This window comes from Salvelinus alpinus, chromosome 1 (assembly GCF_045679555.1).
Source record: "Salvelinus alpinus chromosome 1, SLU_Salpinus.1, whole genome shotgun sequence".
Classification (NCBI taxonomy): domain Eukaryota; kingdom Metazoa; phylum Chordata; class Actinopteri; order Salmoniformes; family Salmonidae; genus Salvelinus; species Salvelinus alpinus.
In genome coordinates, this window is record NC_092086.1 from 55289744 (window position 1) to 55311530 (window position 21787).

Genomic DNA, 21787 nt, shown 5'->3' on the forward strand with positions numbered 1-21787 from the left:
CAGAAAAATGTGGTATAACCTAAAATGCTGTTACCATAAAGAATATAGGCCTACACATACTAGATTGATGACCATCGTCGTAAAATGTAGACGTGTTGGACATTGAAGTCTTCACGTTTACTTCTTGTCTAACCAAAGTAAAAAATTGACCCTGAATAAGTAAAAGTTGTACAAAGGACTACTGTATATGGTAAAAAAATTTATACTTTGCAAAAAATACAATACAGAGAACTTTGTACAGTAGATGGCATATTTCTATTGTGCAAATTAAACAAAGTGACATCCTGCAATCAAACTGACAGAAACTTCTGTTAATACTAAAACTGAACTGCACTTAGAAAAACCCCTTGACATTTCGTGGGCCTCCATCTCATAACAAGGTCACACCAAGGCAACTACAACTACATGAAAATGACATTTTACTTACATTTTCATGGTGCATTAAGAGCAAGTTTCATTATTTTAAAAGTCCCTTAGAAAACGTCTGCAGTGGCAACATCTACAAGACAATGTTGCCAGGCTGCAATCCCCTAAGTAGGAGCATACAACTCAACCATAGTCCAATTCTAACCCGAATACCTCAAACATTCCATCCTTCTAATCTTTATTAATAGATTAATTTAGCATAGTTTGTAACACCTTTATTGGACATATTGAATATAAACATAGGCATACTGTATTCATGGACTCTTGAACGGTGACCTCTTTCACAATGATGCATTCATCCAACTCAGCAAAATTCTTCAGTCAAAATCAGTAAAACCCTCCATATTTTGTGCAATCTGTAGCTTCCTTTGTGATTCATTGTGTCCCCTCCATGCTCATTCAACAGTATTTTTCTTAGTGCTCATTTCTACCCGTCTCTCCACATCACACTTGCTTCCCCTTGCCCTCAGAGATGACATGCTCCGGGGCCGCCCTTTTGAACCATTCATACCATGACCCGTCATACACAGACACTGACCCTGAATGCCCCAGCAGGTGAGCAGCCAGAACCACGTGGCATGCAGTGACCCCTGACCCACAGGTTACCCAGAAAGGTTTCTCCAAGTCCACCCCTGCCTCTCTGAACATTTCTGCCAGCACTTCAAGCTCCAACTCCTTGCCTGAGGCATCCATGAACTTGGCAAAAGGCATGTTGATAGTACCAGGAATGTGGCAAGGCTCAATGTCTGTGTGTGAGAGAAAGAAAAACAATTATAAGGAGAGCGGTAAAGAGAGGGGGATAGAGAAAGAGGGAAGATGAGATTTTATTTAAAAAATGTGATGTCTTGATATGATATGATGTCTTGATTGATCAATCATATGATTGAGTATAGTCTGGCCCAGGAGTGTGAAGGTGAACGGAAAGGCTCTGGAGCAACGAACCGCCCTTGCTGTCTCTGCCTGGCCGGTTCCCCTCTCTCCACTGGGATTCTCTGCCTCTAACCCTATTACAGGGGCTGAGTCACTGGCTTACTGGTGCTCTTTCATGCCGTCCTTAGGAGGGGTGCGTCACTTGAGTGGGTTGAGTCACTGACGTGATCTTCCTGTCTGGGTTGCCCCCCCCCCCCCCCTTGGGTTGTGCTGTGGCGGAGATCTTTGTGGGCTATACTCGGCCTTTGTCTCAGGATGGTAAATTGGTGGTTGAAGATATCCCTCTAGTGGTGTGGGGGCTGTGCTTTGGCAAAGTGGGTGGGGTTATATCCTTCCTGTTTGGCCCTGTCCGGGGGTATCATCGGATGGGGACACAGTGGCTCCTGACCCCTCCTGTCTCAGCCTCCAGTATTTATGCTGCAGTAGTTTATGTGTCGGGGGGCTAGGGTCAGTTTGTTATATCTGGAGTACTTCTCCTGTCTTATCCAGCTTCCTGTGTGAATTTAAGTATGCTCGCTCTAATTCTCTCTTTCTCTCTCTCGGAGGACCTGAGCCCTAGGACCATGCCTCAGGACTACCTGGCATGATGACTCCTTGCTGTCCCCAGTCCACCTGGCCGTGCTGCTGCTCCAGTTTCAACTGTTCTGCCTGCGGCTATGGAACCCTGACCTGTTCACTGGACGTGCTACCTGTCCCAGACCTGCTGTTTTCAACTCTCTAGACACAGCAGGAGCGGTAGAGATACTCTTAATGATCGGCTATGAAAAGCCAACTGACATATACTCCTGAGGTGCTGACTTGCTGCACCCTCGACAACTACTGTGATTATTATTATTTGACAATGCTGGTCATTTATGAACATTTGAACATCTTGGCCATGTTCTCTTATAATCTCCACCCGGCACAGCCAGAAGAGGACTGGCCACCCTCATAGCCTGGTTCCTCTCTAGGTTTCTTCCTAGGTTTTGGCCTTTCTAGGGAGTTTTTCCTAGCCACCGTGCTTCTACACCTGCATTGCTTGCTGGTTTGGGTTTTAGGCTGGGTTTCTGTACAGCACTTTGAGATATCAGCTGATGTAAGAAGGGCTATATAAATACATTTGATTTGATTTGACATTTAAAAAATCATATTAGCAAAAATGTATAATACCAAATGTAACAAATTCCAGGAGGACAAAATAAATCTTTGCACATGCTCCCACTGACCATCTCTTAGTTCTGGTTCGGTTCCCCGGAACATGCCGGCGGGTCTTGTGTCAATCACTTGCACCTGTTTGGTCTCGATGTTTTTCAGCACATCTTCATACGACTTGACCCAAGAATGATTGGCGGTCGCCTTGAAATCCGCACGTCCTGGCTTGGTGTATTCTGCAGTGACCGGATGCCCCTCAGCCAGCCAATTCTTCATACCCCCGTCCAGGACCGATACAGAATTGTGCTCAAATAATCGGAACATCCACCACACTCGGGGTGCGCTGAATGACCCACAATCGCTGGTATCGTACACTACTACATGTGTATCGTTTCCTATACCTAAACCCCCCACATACTCTGCAAAGTAGCTTGCAGTTGGGAGCATATGATCCATCGAGAAAGTTTTGTCGGCGCATTTGTCAATATCAAAGAACGAAGTTCCAGGTATGTGCTGTTGGTTAAATTCCGCATTTGCATCGCGTTTTAATATCGGTAGATGCCAGGACGTATCCAGAATTCGAAGATTCGGTCCAATAAGGTTGCTTTTTATCGCATCTGCAAGCCATTTGGCTGAAACAAGCGCCTGGGTTTGTGCCGCCATGATTGTTCTTGTCTTGAACTTTGAATCAGGGTTGCCAGGTCTTCAACAAAATTCTAATCCAATGACTAGTCAAACCACGCTCAAAAAGCCTGAAAAGTGTCACTTTTTCTTTTGTGCAGGACGAGGGGAGTTGCAACATTTAGCGTATAAACCCCTTTTTTTCCCACAACGTTACTGAGCGAATTAAGAAGGAATCTTGACTCAACTTCTAACTTTAGAAGCAAAATTCAGTTTTCCATCAATATAATAATTATTGCAAGCTAATGTGACTAATGAAGGAATTGGAATATGTCACAAGAGAAAATATAATTCGCTCTTTTTACACTTTTCTGACAATTGTGCCGTTATTACAGTACCAGTAAAAAGTTTTCCTATCAATGATACCTTTGTATATTTTCATATACAGTACCAGTGAAAAGTTTGGGCACACCTACTCATTCCAGGGTTTTTCTTCATTTTTGCTATTTTCTACATTGTAGAATAATAGTGAAGACTTCAAAACTATGATGTGACACATATGGAGTAATGTAGTAACCAAAAAAGTGTGAAACAAATCCAAATATATTTTATATTGAGATTCTTCAAAGTAGCCACCCTTTGCCTTGATGACAGGTTTGCACACGTCTTCACTATTATTCTACAATGTAGAAAATAGTAAAGCTAAAGAAAAACCCTGGAATGAGTAGGTGTGCAATTAAGAAATAATCCAAAAACCAGCAACAAGCAACCAATACATTTTCACCAGTGACATCATTTTCAAAGTTGCCTAATTTCACAGGAAAACTAGGAACATGGCAACCCTTCTCTGAACTATTATGCAATTTGATGCATGGACGTGATACTGGTATGACACCTTCATTAGCTTTCACTGGCCCTTCATTCTGTAGGTCATTTGTAGAACTGTAAACGTGTACCATTTTGATTTCAAGTCTAATATTGTTCCTCTTTTTCCACACAGTTATGAGACCGAATAGGTCATGCTATTTATCAAAATCTGCAAATTTCTTGGAAAAATAACATCATGCGATAATGCAGGTTCAGGGTTATTTCTGACCCATTTTATGCAGGCAACTTCAAACTTTCAACAATGCATGTCCAACAAATCACCTGTAGAGGGAGTCCATAGCCAGTGCTGGTCAACAACTGCCAGGTTTAAAAAAAATCTGTAGCCTAATCTAGTTGACTGTTGCCTTCAATCTAATGCGTTCTAACAACAGCTGATCAGCAATTGCCATAGATCTGTGACCATGATCACAATTGAGTACTTCCAATTTCATGAACTAAAGATGGACATTAATAATTACATAATAACACAAGTCTACAACAATAATAAACTGTTATAGGCAATTGATTAAATCAGTTTGCCAGCTCAAGGTAGGCTACACAAGTGGAACAAATTGATTTGCAATGATTCCAGTGATATGGTAATTTCAACATATTTATTGTATAAAATGGTAGGCTACAGTAGCCTACATAGGCAAGTAAATAAATTCGCTAATTGATGACCAATTGATGCAAGTGTGTCATTGTCAGTGTCGCTGTGGACTTTCCCCTGTTCCATAACTTCCATTTCAAACGTCCACTTAGAGCTCGAGACCCAAGAGCTGAGCATATATAGTCCTTCGCTTGATATGGTTTTCTGTAAGCAAAATTGACATTAGAATGCAGTTTAAACCACCCCCTAGCGAATTTAGCGCCTGAAGTAGTTTTCCTGTGCTTTGTCATGTTATTTGTTGATGCGCATTCGTTTTAGCACGTTAATATGTTTTATGGAAAAGAGGTTGGAAATAGGTGTCTCCATAATAATAATCTAAATAGCCTACAGACAACTGGTTAAAAGTTGTCACGATGTGCACTCTTGCTGCTCTTTCCCCACCACTCTCTCTGTCACTCAGAAGTAGGCTGCCTCACTGCCTGATAGTCAGCAGCAGCAGGTCACAGTAAAATATATATTTTTAATAAGTTGTCAAAACCCAGCAACTAGCGACCAATACATTTTCACCAGCGACATCCTTTTCAAAGTTGCCTAATTTGACAGGAAAACTAAGATCATGGCAACCCTTCTCTGAACTATTACTCAATTTGATGCATGCACGTGATACCAGTATGAACCTTCATTGGCTTTCACTGGCCCTTCATTCTGTAGGTCATTTGTGGAACTGTAAACGTGTACCATTTTGATATCAAGTCTAATATTGTTCCACTTTTTCCACACAATTATGAGACAGAATGGGTCATTATTTCCAGCTATTTATCAAAATCTGCAAATTTCTTAATAACATAATGCAATATTGCATGTTTAGTGTTATTTCTGACCCATTTTATGCAGGCAACTTCACTTTCACCCCTGCATGTCCAACAAATCACCTGTAGAGGGAGTCCCTATGTATAATGTCACTTTTCTTCTATTGTTTATACATACAGTACAATTTGGTATTTACAGTATTATGATCCCCATTAGCCGCTGCAAAAGCATCAGCTGCTCTTCCTGGGGTCCACATGAAACATGGCATACTACAATGTACAGAACATTATTAGTCAAGGACTGAAATACATAGCCTACATATCAGTACATACACACAATATGTTGGTCTAATTCATAGTACAGTGCAAATTACAATACAAGATATATGAAAAGGCTGTGTCTCTTCACAGTCCCCTTTGTGCACTAAGGTCTTCTTTTATCAGTTTTTTAAACTGGTTTTATTGTTAGCTTGAGTTACCTAGGGTGACAGAGAGTTCCATGTAGTCATGTCTCTTTTCAATACTGTGTTTCTCAGCCTCTGTTCTGGACCTGGGGACTTTGAGTAGACCTCTGGTTGCATGTCTTGTGTTGTACCGATGACTGACCGAACTGTGTGCCAACTGCTTGAACAGACAGTTCGGTACCTTCAACACATCAATACCTCGCACAAAGACTAAAAGTGATGCAATCAATATCTCCTCAACTTTGAGCCAGGAGAGACTGAAATGCATGTTACTGACACTTGTGATACGTGCTGCATTGTTCAGGACCAACTGCAATTTTCCTACGGTGCATTCTGAAAATATTTAGACCCGTTGGCTTTTTCCACATTTTGTTACGTCACAGCCTTATTCAAAAAAATTTTTTATTGTTTTTTCCCCCATCAATCTACACACAATACCCCATAATAACAAAGCAAAAACATATTTTATTTTAGCACATTTATAAAAATGGAAAAATCACATTCAGACCCTTTACTGAGAACTTTGTTGAAGCACCTTTGGCAGCGATTACAGCCTCGAGTCTTTTGGGGTATGACACTACAAGCTTGGCACACCTGTATTTTGGGAGTTTCTCCCATTCTTCTCTGCAGAACCTCTCAAGCTTTGTCAGGTTGGATGGGGAGCGTCGCAGCACAGCTATTATCAGGTCTTTCAAGAGATGTTCGATCGGGTTCAAGTCCGGGCTCTGGCTGGGCCTCTCAAGGACATTGAGACTTTTCCCGAAGCCACTCTTGCATTGTCTTGGCTGTGTGCTTAGGGTTGTTTTCCTGTTGGAAGGTGAACCATCGCCCCAGTCTGAGGTCCTGAGCACTCCGGAGAAGATTTTCATCAAGGATCTCTCTGTACTTTGTTCCGTTCATCTTTCCCTCGATCCTGACTAGTCTCCCATTCCCTGCCGCTGAAAAACATCCCCACAGCATGATGCTGCCACCACCATGCTTCACCGTAGGGATAATACCAGGTTTCCTCAAGATGTGACGCTTGGCATTCAGGCCAAAGAGTTAAATCTTGGTTTCATCAGACCAGAGCATCTTGCTTCTCATGGTCTGAATCCTTTTAGGTGCCTTGTTTGCAAACTCCAAGCGGGCTATCATGTTCCTTTTACTGAGGAGTGCCTTCTGTTTGGCCACTCTACCATAAAGGTTCTCCCATCTTCACAGAGGAACTCTAGAACTCTATCAGAGTATCCATCGGGTTCTTGGTCATCTCTCCGACGAAGGCCCTTCTCCCCCGATTGCTCTGTTTGGCTGGCGGCCAGCTCTAGGAAGAGTCTTGGTTGGGTCCAAACTTCTTCCATTTAAGAATGATGGTGGCCACTGTGACCTTCAATGTTGCAGACATTTCTTTGGTACCCTTCCTTTCAGCATTTGTTGTTTGCATGTCATACTTAAGGTTGCTAATCTTGTCAACAAAAAGGTTATTGAAGTGGTTGGCAATATCAAAGGGTTTTGTTATGAACAAACCATCTGCCTCAATGAAGGATGGAGCCAAGTTTGCTTTTTGTCTATCATTTAATTTGAAGTACTCCAGAGCTTTTTACTATCATTCTTTTATATCATTAATCTTTCTTCCATAGTCTATTTTATTTTTGTTTAGTTATGTGATTTCTCAATTTACTGTATGTTTGCCAGTCTGCTGCCTTGTCAGACTTATTTGCTATTCCCTTTGCCTCATCCCTCTCACCCATACAGTTTTTCGATTTGTAATCTATCCATGGGGATTTGGCAGTTCTAACAGTCCGTTTCTTGATGGGTGCATGCCTATCAGTAACTGGAAGGAGCAGTTTCATAAATGCTTCAAGTGCAGCGTCTGGATGTTCCTCATTACACACATCAGACCAATAAATATTATTCACATCTTTGACATAGGAATCATTGCAAAATCTCTCTAGTGTAAATCTATCAGTGGGGAGTACAGTAACAAGTAATCAAACTCCAAAAGGGTGTTTGTAAAAATCAGTTTGCTCTTATTGATACCATATTACAACTCTGGTTCAACTGTACAGTATGTAGTTAGACCTGGAATGTGTTGAGCAATGGATATGTGCCATGGAGAATGATCATGCCATCATCCGATGTACCCATGTGAGAGATGGATAACACTGTACCCAGTTCTCTCTGTGTGTTTCCGTGTGCCCATCTGAATCCTGCCTGGGTCAAACTCTGCAGAGAGGCGATGTTGTGCTGCCTACCCTGTGGGAGATGGCCTCAGCTGTGGGAGCGTGTGCTTTGTCATGGGGCTTTGATTACATGCTCAATGCTTGGCTTGTGAGTAGCTCATTGTCTGGGCAATTGAAATAAATGACAAACCTGATCCCTGACCTGCCTCTATTTGTTCAATTCTAGGCTATTTGATCAACTTCTGCTAATTTGACAACTTGAGGAATTTAGTGATTTGCTGAAATCCGAGGCCTTTACCTCGACTGACCCTTTGATTATCAATTAACTTAAATGTTATCTCAGTGTTTAGGTTCATAAAGTCCACAAACCTGCACAGTCTTTCAAAAGTGCAAGACTAATCTCTCTGTGTTTCTCAGGTATTTTTTCAGGCAACAATATTTTACCTCAAGAGAGACTCTTGGTGATGGAAGAGATTTGAGATTATTGTTTTGGGAGTTCCGCTTCTTACAAACCATTCCTACTACTGTTTTTCTATTTAGGCCCTTCTCAAATCATCCTAGAAGTAAGAATAAGGCAAGAATATGACACAGCAACAATTTAATTTGAATGGTAATAATACCACAAAGTACAAGAGATTTACATGGTTTGATGGCTGACGAAGACAGCGTTTATTAATGCCTTGGTAATAAAGGAAACAATTAAAATGATCATACATATAAAAAACACAATAGTATTTGAAAATTCTGGTATGGTATGCAAATGTTTTTATAATCATACGCAAAACATCAATTTTCATAAATAGGCCAGAGAAGTGTTCACCTTGACCAATGTGTTATGTTAGCAAATATCTTCTCTCACTTGTTTAGACAGTTGAGATGCCTGTGAACAGTATATATTTTGTGTGAAATGGCCTTGTCCAGAGTGACTTTTGGGAGAGGGGTTCCTCCCTCCAACTTCTCCAGTAAGTCCTAGACATGTGAAAGGGTCCCAGCGGAGTCCAGGATGATGTTGGAGGAGGGCTAGGAAAAAACGGACTGGAAAAATAGGAGCTAGGATAAACGCTGGTTGACTTGGCAAAACAAGACGAACTGGCACAGAGAGACAGGAAACACAGGGATAAATACCTCGGGGACTAATGGGGAAAACAGGTGACACCTGGAGGTGGGTGGAGACAATCACAAAGACAGGTGAAACAGATGAGGGCGTGACAGAAAAATGTGGTATAACCTAAAATGCTGTTACCATAAAGAATATAGGCCTACACATACTAGATTGATGACCATCAACATAAAATGTAGACGTTTTGGACATTGAAGTCTTCACGTTTACTTCTTGTCTAACCAAAGTAAAAAATTGACCCTGAATAAGTAAAAGTTGTACAAAGGACTACTGTATATGGTAAAAATGGTTATACTTTGCAAAAAATACAATACAGAGAACTTTGTACAGTAGATGGCATATTTTTATTGTGCAAATTAAACAAAGTGACATCCTGCAATCAAACTGACAGAAACTTCTGTTAATACTAAAACTGAACGGTCCCGTGTGGCTCAGTTGGTAGAGCATGGCGCTTGCAACGCCAGGGTTGTGGGTTCATTCCCCACGGGGGGACCAGGATGAATATGTATGAACTTTCCAATTTGTAAGTCGCTCTGGATAAGAGCGTCTGCTAAATGACTTAAATGTAATGTAAATGTGAACTGCACTTAGAAAAACCCTTGACATTTTGTGGGCCTCCATCTCATAACAAGGTCACACCAAGGCAACTACAACTACATGAAAATGACATTTTACTTACATTTTCATGGTGCATTAAGAGCAAGTTTCATTATTTTACAAGTCCCTTAGAAAACGTCTGCAGTGGCAACATCTACAAGACAATGTTGCCAGGCTGCAATCCCCTAAGTAGGAGCATACAACTCAACCATACTCCAATTCTAACCCGAATATCTCAAACATTCCATCCTTCTAATCTTTATTAATAGATTAATATAGCATAGTTTGTAACACCTTTATTGGACATATTGAATATAAACATAGGCATACTGTATTCATGGACTCTTGAACGGTGACCTCTTTCACAATGACGCATTCATCCAACTCAGCAAAAATCTTCAGTCAAAATCAGTAAAACCCTCCATATTTTGTGCAATCTGTAGCTTCCTTTGGGATTCATAGTGTCCCCTCCCTGCTCATTCAACAGTATTTTTCTTAGTGCTCATTTCTAACCGTCTCTCCACATCACACTTGCTTCCCCTTGCCCTCAGAGATGACATGCTCCGGGGCAGCCCTTTTGAACCATTCATACCATGACCCGTCATACACAGACACTGACCCTGAATGCCCCAGCAGGTGAGCAGCCAGAACCACGTGGCATGCAGTGACCCCTGACCCACAGGTTACCCAGAAAGGTTTCTCCAAGTCCACCCCTGCCTCTCTGAACATTTTTGCCAGCACTTCAAGCTCCAACTCCTTGCCTGAGGCATCCATGAACTTGAAAAAAGGCATGTTGATAGTACCAGGAATGTGGCCAGGCCCAATGTCTGTGTGTGAGAGAAAGAAAAACAATTATAAAGAGAGCGGCAAAGAGAGGGGGATAGAGAAAGAGGGAAGATGAGATTGTATTTAAAAAATGATTGGGACAAAATATGATGTCTTGATTGATCAATCATATGATTGAGTGTAGTCTGGCCCAGGAGTGTGAAGGTGAACGGAAAGGCTCTGGAGCAACGAACCGCCCTTGCTGTCTCTGCCTGGCCGGTTCCCCTCTCTCCACTGGGATTCTCTGCCTCTAACCCTATTACAGGGACTGAGTCACTGGCTTACTGGTGCTCTTTCATGCCGTCCCTAGGAGGGGTGCGTCACTTGAGTGGGTTGAGTCACTGACGTGATCTTCCTGTCTGGGTTGCCCCCCCCCCCCCCCCTTGGGTTGTGCCGTGCGGAGATCTTTGTGGGCTATACTCGGCCTTTGTCTCAGGATGGTAAATTGGTGGTTGAAGATATCCCTCTAGTGGTGTGGGGGCTGTGCTTTGGCAAAGTGGGTGGGGTTATATCCTTCCTGTTTGGCCCTGTCCGGGGGTATCATCGGATGGTGCCACAGTGTCTCCTGACCCCTCCTGTCTCAGCCTCCAGTATTTATGCTGCAGTAGTTTATGTGTCGGGGGGCTAGGGTCAGTTTGTTATATTTGACTATTTGACTTCCGGGTTGGAGCGAGCGGTCGCATTCGCACTTCGGTCCGCAGGTAGTATAACTTTTCATTACATTTCATTACATCTCATTATAGTACAACGGTTTGATTTGTCTAATCTTAGCAATTTCTTCTTAGCTAGCTACATAGCCGTCTTTGTATCAAAGATAATTGCGTAATTATCGTATTTCGTCGTCCTAACGTAGTCTACACTGCTATCTGCCCAGCAGCTAGCCAGCTAGCAAACGTCCACCGTCTACCGAATAGCAGCACTGTAGAAACTATTACACTCAACTGAACGACTTGATTAGTGTAGTGTTAGCTAGCTACATAGTTGTCTTTGCTGTCTTCGTATCCAAGATAATTGTGTAGTTTAGAGTGTGTAGTTTTAGAGTGATTATCTTAATTTACCGAGGTTAGCTAGCCAGCTATTTGTCGTCCTTAACGTAGGAGACACTGCTAGCTAGCCAACGTCTACCGAATAGAACTTCCGCACTCAACAACCCGGTCGCATTCCGCTTCGCTCCACAGGTAGTATCACATTTTCATTTCATTTCATTACAGTACAACGGTTTGATTTGTTTGATCGTAGCTAGCTACATAGCTAGCTACATAGCCGTCTTTGTATCAAAGATAATTGTGTAGTCTAGAGCGATTTTCTAGGTTAGCTAGCCAGCTATTGTCGTTCTTTTAACGCAACGCAACGTAATCAACACTGCTAGCTAGCCAGCTAGCCCCCGAATAGCAGCACTGTAGAAACTATTACACTCAACGGAACGACTTGATTAGTGCAGTGTCAACAACGCAGCAACTGCCAGCTAGCCTACAAAGTCAACAACGCAGCCACTGCCAGCTAGCCTACTTCAGCAGTACTGTATCATTTTAATCATTTTAGTCAATAAGATTCTTGCTACGTAAGCTTAACTTTCTGAACATTCGAGACGTGTAGTCCACTTGTCATTCCAATCTCCTTTGCATTAGCGTAGCCTCTTCTGTAGCCTGTCAACTATGTGTCTGTCTATCCCTGTTCTCTCCTCTCTGCACAGACCATACAAACGCTCCACACCGCGTGGCCGCGGCCACCCTAATCTGGTGGTCCCAGCGCGCACGACCCACGTGGAGTTCCAGGTCTCCGGTAGCCTCTGGAACTGCCGATCTGCGGCCAACAAGGCAGAGTTCATCTCAGCCTATGCCTCCCTCCAGTCCCTCGACTTCTTGGCACTGACGGAAACATGGATCACCACAGATAACACTGCTACTCCTACTGCTCTCTCTTCGTCCGCCCACGTGTTCTCGCACACCCCGAGAGCTTCTGGTCAGCGGGGTGGTGGCACCGGGATCCTCATCTCTCCCAAGTGGTCATTCTCTCTTTCTCCCCTTACCCATCTGTCTATCGCCTCCTTTGAATTCCATGCTGTCACAGTTACCAGCCCTTTCAAGCTTAACATCCTTATCATTTATCGCCCTCCAGGTTCCCTCGGAGAGTTCATCAATGAGCTTGATGCCTTGATAAGCTCCTTTCCTGAGGACGGCTCACCTCTCACAGTTCTGGGCGACTTTAACCTCCCCACGTCTACCTTTGACTCATTCCTCTCTGCCTCCTTCTTTCCACTCCTCTCCTCTTTTGACCTCACCCTCTCACCTTCCCCCCCTACTCACAAGGCAGGCAATACGCTCGACCTCATCTTTACTAGATGCTGTTCTTCCACTAACCTCATTGCAACTCCCCTCCAAGTCTCCGACCACTACCTTGTATCCTTTTCCCTCTCGCTCTCATCCAACACTTCCCACACTGCCCCTACTCGGATGGTATCGCGCCGTCCCAACCTTCGCTCTCTCTCCCCCGCTACTCTTTCCTCTTCCATCCTATCATCTCTTCCCTCTGCTCAAACCTTCTCCAACCTATCTCCTGATTCTGCCTCCTCAACCCTCCTCTCCTCCCTTTCTGCATCCTTTGACTCTCTATGTCCCCTATCCTCCAGGCCGGCTCGGTCCTCCCCTCCCGCTCCGTGGCTCGACGACTCATTGCGAGCTCACAGAACAGGTCTCCGGGCAGCCGAGCGGAAATGGAGGAAAACTCGCCTCCCTGCGGACCTGGCATCCTTTCACTCCCTCCTCTCTACATTTTCCTCTTCTGTCTCTGCTGCTAAAGCCACTTTCTACCACTCTAAATTCCAAGCATCTGCCTCTAACCCTAGGAAGCTCTTTGCCACCTTCTCCTCCCTCCTGAATCCTCCTCCCCCTCCCCCCCCTCCTCCCTCTCTGCAGATGACTTCGTCAACCATTTTGAAAAGAAGGTCGACGACATCCGATCCTCGTTTGCTAAGTCAAACGACACCGCTGGTTCTGCTCACACTGCCCTACCCTGTGCTCTGACCTCTTTCTCCCCTCTCTCTCCAGATGAAATCTCGCGTCTTGTGACGGCCGGCCGCCCAACAACCTGCCCGCTTGACCCTATCCCCTCCTCTCTTCTCCAGACCATTTCCGGAGACCTTCTCCCTTACCTCACCTCGCTCATCAACTCATTCCTGACCGCTGGCTACGTCCCTTCCGTCTTCAAGAGAGCGAGAGTTGCACCCCTTCTGAAAAAACCTACACTCGATCCCTCCGATGTCAACAACTACAGACCAGTATCCCTTCTTTCTTTTCTCTCCAAAACTCTTGAACGTGCCGTCCTTGGCCAGCTCTCCCGCTATCTCTCTCAGAATGACCTTCTTGATCCAAATCAGTCAGGTTTCAAGACTAGTCATTCAACTGAGACTGCTCTTCTCTGTATCACGGAGGCGCTCCGCACTGCTAAAGCTAACTCTCTCTCCTCTGCTCTCATCCTTCTAGACCTATCGGCTGCCTTCGATACTGTGAACCATCAGATCCTCCTCTCCACCCTCTCCGAGTTGGGCATCTCCGGCGCGGCCCACACTTGGATTGCGTCCTACCTGACAGGTCGCTCCTACCAGGTGGCGTGGCGAGAATCTGTCTCCTCACCACGTGCTCTCACCACTGGTGTCCCCCAGGGCTCTGTTCTAGGCCCTCTCCTATTCTCGCTATACACCAAGTCACTTGGCTCTGTCATAACCTCACATGGTCTCTCCTATCATTGCTATGCAGACGACACACAATTAATCTTCTCCTTTCCCCCTTCTGATGACCAGGTGGCGAATCGCATCTCTGCATGTCTGGCAGACATATCAGTGTGGATGACGGATCACCACCTCAAGCTGAACCTCGGCAAGACGGAGCTGCTCTTCCTCCCGGGGAAGGACTGCCCGTTCCATGATCTCGCCATCACGGTTGACAACTCCATTGTGTCCTCCTCCCAGAGCGCTAAGAACCTTGGCGTGATCCTGGACAACACCCTGTCGTTCTCAACTAACATCAAGGCGGTGGCCCGTTCCTGTAGGTTCATGCTCTACAACATCCGCAGAGTACGACCCTGCCTCACACAGGAAGCGGCGCAGGTCCTAATCCAGGCACTTGTCATCTCCCGTCTGGATTACTGCAACTCGCTGCTGGCTGGGCTCCCTGCCTGTGCCATTAAACCCCTACAACTCATCCAGAACGCCGCAGCCCGTCTGGTGTTCAACCTTCCCAAGTTCTCTCACGTCACCCCGCTCCTCCGCTCTCTCCACTGGCTTCCAGTTGAAGCTCGCATCCGCTACAAGACCATGGTGCTTGCCTACGGAGCTGTGAGGGGAACGGCACCTCAGTACCTCCAGGCTCTGATCAGGCCCTACACCCAAACAAGGGCACTGCGTTCATCCACCTCTGGCCTGCTCGCCTCCCTACCACTGAGGAAGTACAGTTCCCGCTCAGCCCAGTCAAAACTGTTCGCTGCTCTGGCCCCCCAATGGTGGAACAAACTCCCTCACGACGCCAGGACAGCGGAGTCAATCACCACCTTCCGGAGACACCTGAAACCCCACCTCTTGAAAGAATACCTAGGATAGGATAAAGTAATCCTTCTCACCCCCCCCCCCCCCCCCTTAAAATATTTAGATGCACTATTGTAAAGTGGCTGTTCCACTGGATGTCATAAGGTGAATGCACCAATTTGTAAGTCGCTCTGGATAAGAGCGTCTGCTAAATGACTTAAATGTAAATGTAAATGTTATATCTGGAGTACTTCTCCTGTCTTATCCAGCTTCCTGTGTGAATTTAAGTATGCTCTCTCTAATTCTCTCTTTCTCTCTTTCTTTCTCTCTCTCGGAGGACATGAGCCCTAGGACCATGCCTCAGGACTACCTGGCATGATGACTCCTTGCTGTCCCCAGTCCACCTGGCCGTGCTGCTGCTCCAGTTTCAACTGTTCTGCCTGCGGCTATGGAACCCTGACCTGTTCACTGGACGTGCTACCTGTCCCAGACCTGCTGTTTTCAACTCTCTAGACACAGCAGGAGCGGTAGAGATACTCTTAATGATCGGCTATGAAAAGCCAACTGACATTTACTCCTGAGGTGCTGACTTGCTGCACCCTCGACAACTACTGTGATTATTATTATTTGACCATGCTGGTCATTTATGAACATTTGAACATCTTGGCCATGTTCTCTTATAATCTCCACCCGGCACAGCCAGAAGAGGACTGGCCACCCCTCATAGCCTGGTTCCTCTCTAGGTTTCTTCCTAGGTTTTGGCCTTTCTAGGGAGTTTTTCCTAGCCACCGTGCTTCTACACCTGCATTGCTTGCTGGTTGGGGTTTTAGGCTGGGTTTCTGTACAGCACTTTGAGATATCAGCTGATGTAAGAAGGGCTATATAAATCAATTTGATTTGATTTGACATTTAAAAAATCATATAAGCAAAAATGTATAATACCAAATGTAACAAATTCCAGGAGGACAAAATAAATCTTTGCACATGCTCCCACTGACCATCTCTTAGTTCTGGTTCGGTTCCCCGGAACATGCCGGCGGGTCTTGTGTCAATCACTTGCACCTGTTTGGTCTCGATGTTTTTCAGCACATCTTCATACGACTTGACCCAAGAATGATTGGCGGTCGCCTTGAAATCCGCACGTCCTGGCTTGGTGTATTCTGCAGTGACCGGATGCCCCTCGGCCAGCCAATTCTTCATACCCCCGTCCAGGACCGATACAGAATTGTGCCCAAATAATCGGAACATCCACCACACTCGGGGTGCGCTGAATGACCCAAAATCGCTGTTATCGTACACTACTACATGTGTATCGTTTCCTATACCTAAACCCCCCACATACTCTGCAAAGTAGCTTGCAGTTGGGAGCATATGATCCATCGAGAAAGTTTTGTCGGCGCATTTGTCAATATCAAAGAACGAAGTTCTAGGTATGTGCTGTTGGTTAAATTCCGCATTTGCATCGCGTTTTAATATCGGTAGATGCCAGGACGTATCCAGAATTCGAAGATTCGGTCCAATAAGGTTGCTTTTTATCACATCTGCAAGCCATTTGGCTGAAACAAGCGCCTGGGTTTGCATCGCCATGATTGTTCTTGTCTTGAACTTTGAATTAGGGTTGCCAGGTCTTCAACAAAATTTTAATCCAATGACTAGTCAAAACACGCTCAAAAAGCCTGAAAAGTGTCACTTTTTCTTTTGTGCAGGAAGAGGGGAGTTGCCACATTTAGCGAATAAACCCCCTTTTTCCCACAACGTTACTGAGCGAATTAAGAAGGAATCTTGACTTAACTTCTAACTTTAGAAGCAAAATTCAGTTTTCCATCAATATAATAATTATTGCAAGCTAATGTGACTAATGAAGGAATTGGAATATGTCACAAGAGAAAATATAATTTGCCCTTTTTACTCTTTTTTGACAATTGTGCCGTTATTACAGTACCAGTAAAAAGTTTTCCTATCAATGATACCTTTGTATATTTTCATATACAGTACCAGTGAAAATTTTGGGCACACCTACTCATTCCAGGGTTTTTCTTCATTTTTGCTATTTTCTACATTGTAGAATAATAGTGAAGACATCAAAACTATGATGTGACACATATGGTATCATGTAGTAACCAAAAAAGTGTGAAACAAATCCAAATATATTTTATATTGAGATTCTTCAAAGTAGCCACCCTTTGCCTTGATGACAGCTTTGCACACGTCTTCACTATTATTCTACAATGTAGAAAATAGTAAAGCTAAAGAAAATCCCTGGAATGAGTAGGTGTGCAATTAAGAAATAATCCAAAAACCAGCAACAAGCAACCAATACATTTTCACCAGTGACATCATTTTCAAAGTTGCCTAATTTCACAGGAAAACTAGGAACATGGCAACCCTTCTCTGAACTATTATGCAATTTGATGCATGGACGTGATACTGGTATGACACCTTCATTAGCTTTCACTGGCCCTTCATTCTGTAGGTCATTTGTAGAACTGTAAACGTGTACCATTTTGATTTCAAGTCTAATATTGTTCCTCTTTTTCCACACAGTTATGAGACCGAATAGGTCATGCTATTTATCAAAATCTGCAAATTTCTTGGAAAAATAACATCATGCGATATTGCATGTTCAGGGTTATTTCTGACCCATTTTATGCAGGCAACTTCAAACTTTCACCATTGCATGTCCAACAAATCACCTGTAGAGGGAGTCCATAGCCAGTGCTGGTCAACAACTGCCTAATCTAGTTGACTGTTGCCTTCAATCTAATGCGTTCTAACAACAGCTGATCAGCAATTGCCATAGATCTGTGACCATGATCACAATTGAGTACTTCCAATTTCATGAACTAAAGATGGACATGAATAATTACATAATAACAATAGTCTACAACAATAATATATAAGTTATAGGGAATTGATTAAATCAGTTTGCCAGCTCAAGGTAGAATACACAAGTGGAACAAATTGATTTGCAATGATTCCAGTGATATGGTAATTTCAACATATTTATTGTATAAAATGGTAGGCTACAGTAGCCTACATAGGCATGTAAATGAATTCGCTAATTGATGACCAATTGATGCAAGTGTGTCATTGTCAGTTTCGCTGTGGACTTTCCCCGTTCCATAACTTCCAGGTCATTTGTGGAACTGTAAACGTGTACCATTTTGATATCAAGTCTAATATTGTTCCACTTTTTCCACACAATTATGAGACAGAATGGGTCATTATTTCCAGCTATTTATCAAAATCTGCAAATTTCTTAATAACATAATGCAATATTGCATGTTTAGTGTTATTTCTGACCCATTTTATGCAGGCAACTTCACTTTCACCCCTGCATGTCCAACAAATCACCTGTAGAGGGAGTCCCTATGTATAATGTCACTTTTCTTCTATTGTTTATACATACAGTACAATTTGGTATTTACAGTATTATGATCCCCATTAGCCGCTGCAAAAGCATCAGCTGCTCTTCCTGGGGTCCACATGAAACATGGCATACTACAATGTACAGAACATTATTAGTCAAGGACTGAAATACATAGCCTACATATCAGTACATACACACAATATGTTGGTCTAATTCATAGTACAGTGCAAATTACAATACAAGATATATGAAAAGGCTGTGTCTCTTCACAGTCCCCTTTGTGCACTAAGGTCTTCTTTTATCAGTTTTTTAAACTGGTTTTATTGTTAGCTTGAGTTACCTAGGGTGACAGAGAGTTCCATGTAGTCATGTCTCTTTTTAATACTGTGTTTCTCAGCCTCTGTTCTGGACCTGGGTACTTTGAGTAGACCTCTGGTTGCATGTCTTGTGTTGTACCGATGACTGACCGAACTGTGTGCCAACTGCTTGAACAGACAGTTCGGTACCTTCAACACATCAATACCTCGCACAAAGACTAAAAGTGATGCAATCAATATCTCCTCAACTTTGAGCCAGGAGAGACTGAAATGCATGTTACTGACACTTGTGATACGTGCTGCATTGTTCAGGACCAACTGCAATTTTCCTACGGTGCATTCTGAATATTTAGACCCGTTGGCTTTTTCCACATTTTGTTACGTCACAGCCTTATTCTAATTTTTTTTTTATTGTTTTTTCCCCCATCAATCTACACACAATACCCCATAATAACAAAGCAAAAACATATTTTATTTTAGCACATTTATAAAAATGGAAAAATCACATTCAGACCCTTTACTGAGAACTTTGTTGAAGCACCTTTGGCAGCGATTACAGCCTCGAGTCTTTTGGGGTATGACACTACAAGCTTGGCACACCTGTATTTTGGGAGTTTCTCCCATTCTTCTCTGCAGAACCTCTCAAGCTTTGTCAGGTTGGATGGGGAGCGTCGCAGCACAGCTATTATCAGGTCTTTCAAGAGATGTTCGATCGGGTTCAAGTCCGGGCTCTGGCTGGGCCTCTCAAGGACATTGAGACTTTTCCCGAAGCCACTCTTGCATTGTCTTGGCTGTGTGCTTAGGGTTGTTTTCCTGTTGGAAGGTGAACCATCGCCCCAGTCTGAGGTCCTGAGCACTCCGGAGAAGATTTTCATCAAGGATCTCTCTGTACTTTGTTCCGTTCATCTTTCCCTCGATCCTGACTAGTCTCCCATTCCCTGCCGCTGAAAAACATCCCCACAGCATGATGCTGCCACCACCATGCTTCACCGTAGGGATAATACCAGGTTTCCTCAAGATGTGACGCTTGGCATTCAGGCCAAAGAGTTAAATCTTGGTTTCATCAGACCAGAGCATCTTGCTTCTCATGGTCTGAATCCTTTTAGGTGCCTTGTTTGCAAACTCCAAGCGGGCTATCATGTTCCTTTTACTGAGGAGTGCCTTCTGTTTGGCCACTCTACCATAAAGGTTCTCCCATCTTCACAGAGGAACTCTAGAACTCTACCAGAGTATCCATCGGGTTCTTGGTCATCTCTCCGACGAAGGCCCTTCTCCCCCGATTGCTCAGTTTGGCTGGCGGCCAGCTCTAGGAAGAGTCTTGGTTGGGTCCAAACTTCTTCCATTTAAGAATGATGGTGGCCACTGTGACCTTCAATGTTGCAGACATTTCTTTGGTACCCTTCCTTTCAGCATTTGTTGTTTGCATGTCATACTTAAGGTTGCTAATCTTGTCAACAAAAAGGTTATTGAAGTGGTTGGCAATATCAAAGGGTTTTGTTATGAACAAACCATCTGCCTCAATGAAGGATGGAGCCAAGTTTGCTTTTTGTCTATCATTTAATTTGAAGTACTCCAGAGCTTTTTACTATCATTCTTTTATATCATTAATCTTTCTTCCATAGTCTATTTTACTTTTGTTTAGTTATGTGATTTCTCAATTTACTGTATGTTTGCCAGTCTGCTGCCTTGTCAGACTTATTTGCTATTCCCTTTGCCTCATCCCTCTCACCCATACAGTTTTTCGATTTGTAATCTATCCATGGGGATTTGGCAGTTCTAACAGTCCGTTTCTTGATGGGTGCATGCCTATCAGTAACTGGAAGGAGCAGTTTCATAAATGCTTCAAGTGCAGCGTCTGGATGTTCCTCATTACACACATCAGACCAATACATATTATTCACATCTTTGACATAGGAATCATTGCAAAATCTCTCTAGTGTAAATCTATCAGTGGGGAGTACAGTAACAAGTAATCAAACTCCAAAAGGGTGTTTGTAAAAATCAGTTTGCTCTTATTGATACCATATTACAACTCTGGTTCAACTGTACAGTATGTAATTAGACCTGGAATGTGTTGAGCAATGGATATGTGCCATGGAGAATGATCATGCCATCATCCGATGTACACATGTGAGATATGGATAACACTGTACCCAGTTCTCTCTGTGTGTTTCCGTGTGCCCATCTGAATCGTGCCTGGGTCAAACTCTGCAGAGAGGCGATGTTGTGCTGCCTACCCTGTGGGAGATGGCCTCAGCGGTGGGAGCGTGTGCTTTGTCATGGGGCTCTGATTACATGCTCAATGCTTGGCTTGTGAGTAGCTCATTATCTGGGCAATTGAAATAAATGACAAACCTGATCCCTGGCCTGCCTCTATTTGTTCAATTCTAGGCTATTTGATCAACTTCTGCTAATTTGACAACTTGAGGAATTTAGTGATTTGCTGAAATCCGAGGCCTTTACCTCGACTGACCCTTTGATTATCAATTAACTTAAATGTTATCTCAGTGTTTAGGTTCATAAAGTCCACAAACCTGCACAGTCTTTCAAAAGTGCAAGACTACTCTCTCTGTGTTTCCCAGGTATTTTTTCAGGCAAAAATATTTTACCTCAAGAGAGACTCTTGGTGATGGAAGAGATTTGAGATTATTGTTTTGGGAGTTCCGCTTCTTACAAACCATTCCTACTACTGTTTTTCTATTTAGGCCCTTCTCAAATCATCCTAGAAGTAAGAATAAGGCAAGAATATGACACAGCAACAATTTAATTTGAATGGTAATAATACCACAAAGTACAAGAGATTTACATGGTTTGATGGCTGACGAAGACAGCGTTTATTAATGCCTTGGTAATAAAGGAAACAATTAAAATGATCATACATATAAAAAACACAATAGTATTTGAAAATTCTGGTATGGTATGGTATTCAAATGTTTTTATAATCATACGCAAAACATCAATTTTCATAAATAGGCCAGAGAAGTGTTCACCTTGACCAATGTGTTATGTTAGCAAATATCTT

General features: G+C 43.4%; 2 protein-coding genes across 2 annotated transcripts; both read right to left on the reverse strand.

Annotated features, from left to right (window-relative positions):
• Positions 1-232: 232 nt before the first annotated feature.
• Positions 233-3174, reverse strand: LOC139580871 (3-mercaptopyruvate sulfurtransferase-like). The gene is made up of 2 exons (XM_071409964.1): positions 2562-3174; positions 233-1172 (listed from the first exon to the last, which is right to left on the reverse strand). The coding sequence occupies exons 1-2, from the start codon at positions 3148-3150 to the stop codon at positions 871-873; spliced, it is 891 nt and encodes a 296-aa protein (XP_071266065.1). The 5' UTR covers positions 3151-3174; the 3' UTR covers positions 233-870.
• A 6841-nt stretch (positions 3175-10015) lies between these two features.
• Positions 10016-16702, reverse strand: LOC139580876 (3-mercaptopyruvate sulfurtransferase-like). The gene is made up of 2 exons (XM_071409979.1): positions 16077-16702; positions 10016-10561 (listed from the first exon to the last, which is right to left on the reverse strand). The coding sequence occupies exons 1-2, from the start codon at positions 16663-16665 to the stop codon at positions 10260-10262; spliced, it is 891 nt and encodes a 296-aa protein (XP_071266080.1). The 5' UTR covers positions 16666-16702; the 3' UTR covers positions 10016-10259.
• Between the last annotated feature and the right edge of the window lie 5085 nt (positions 16703-21787).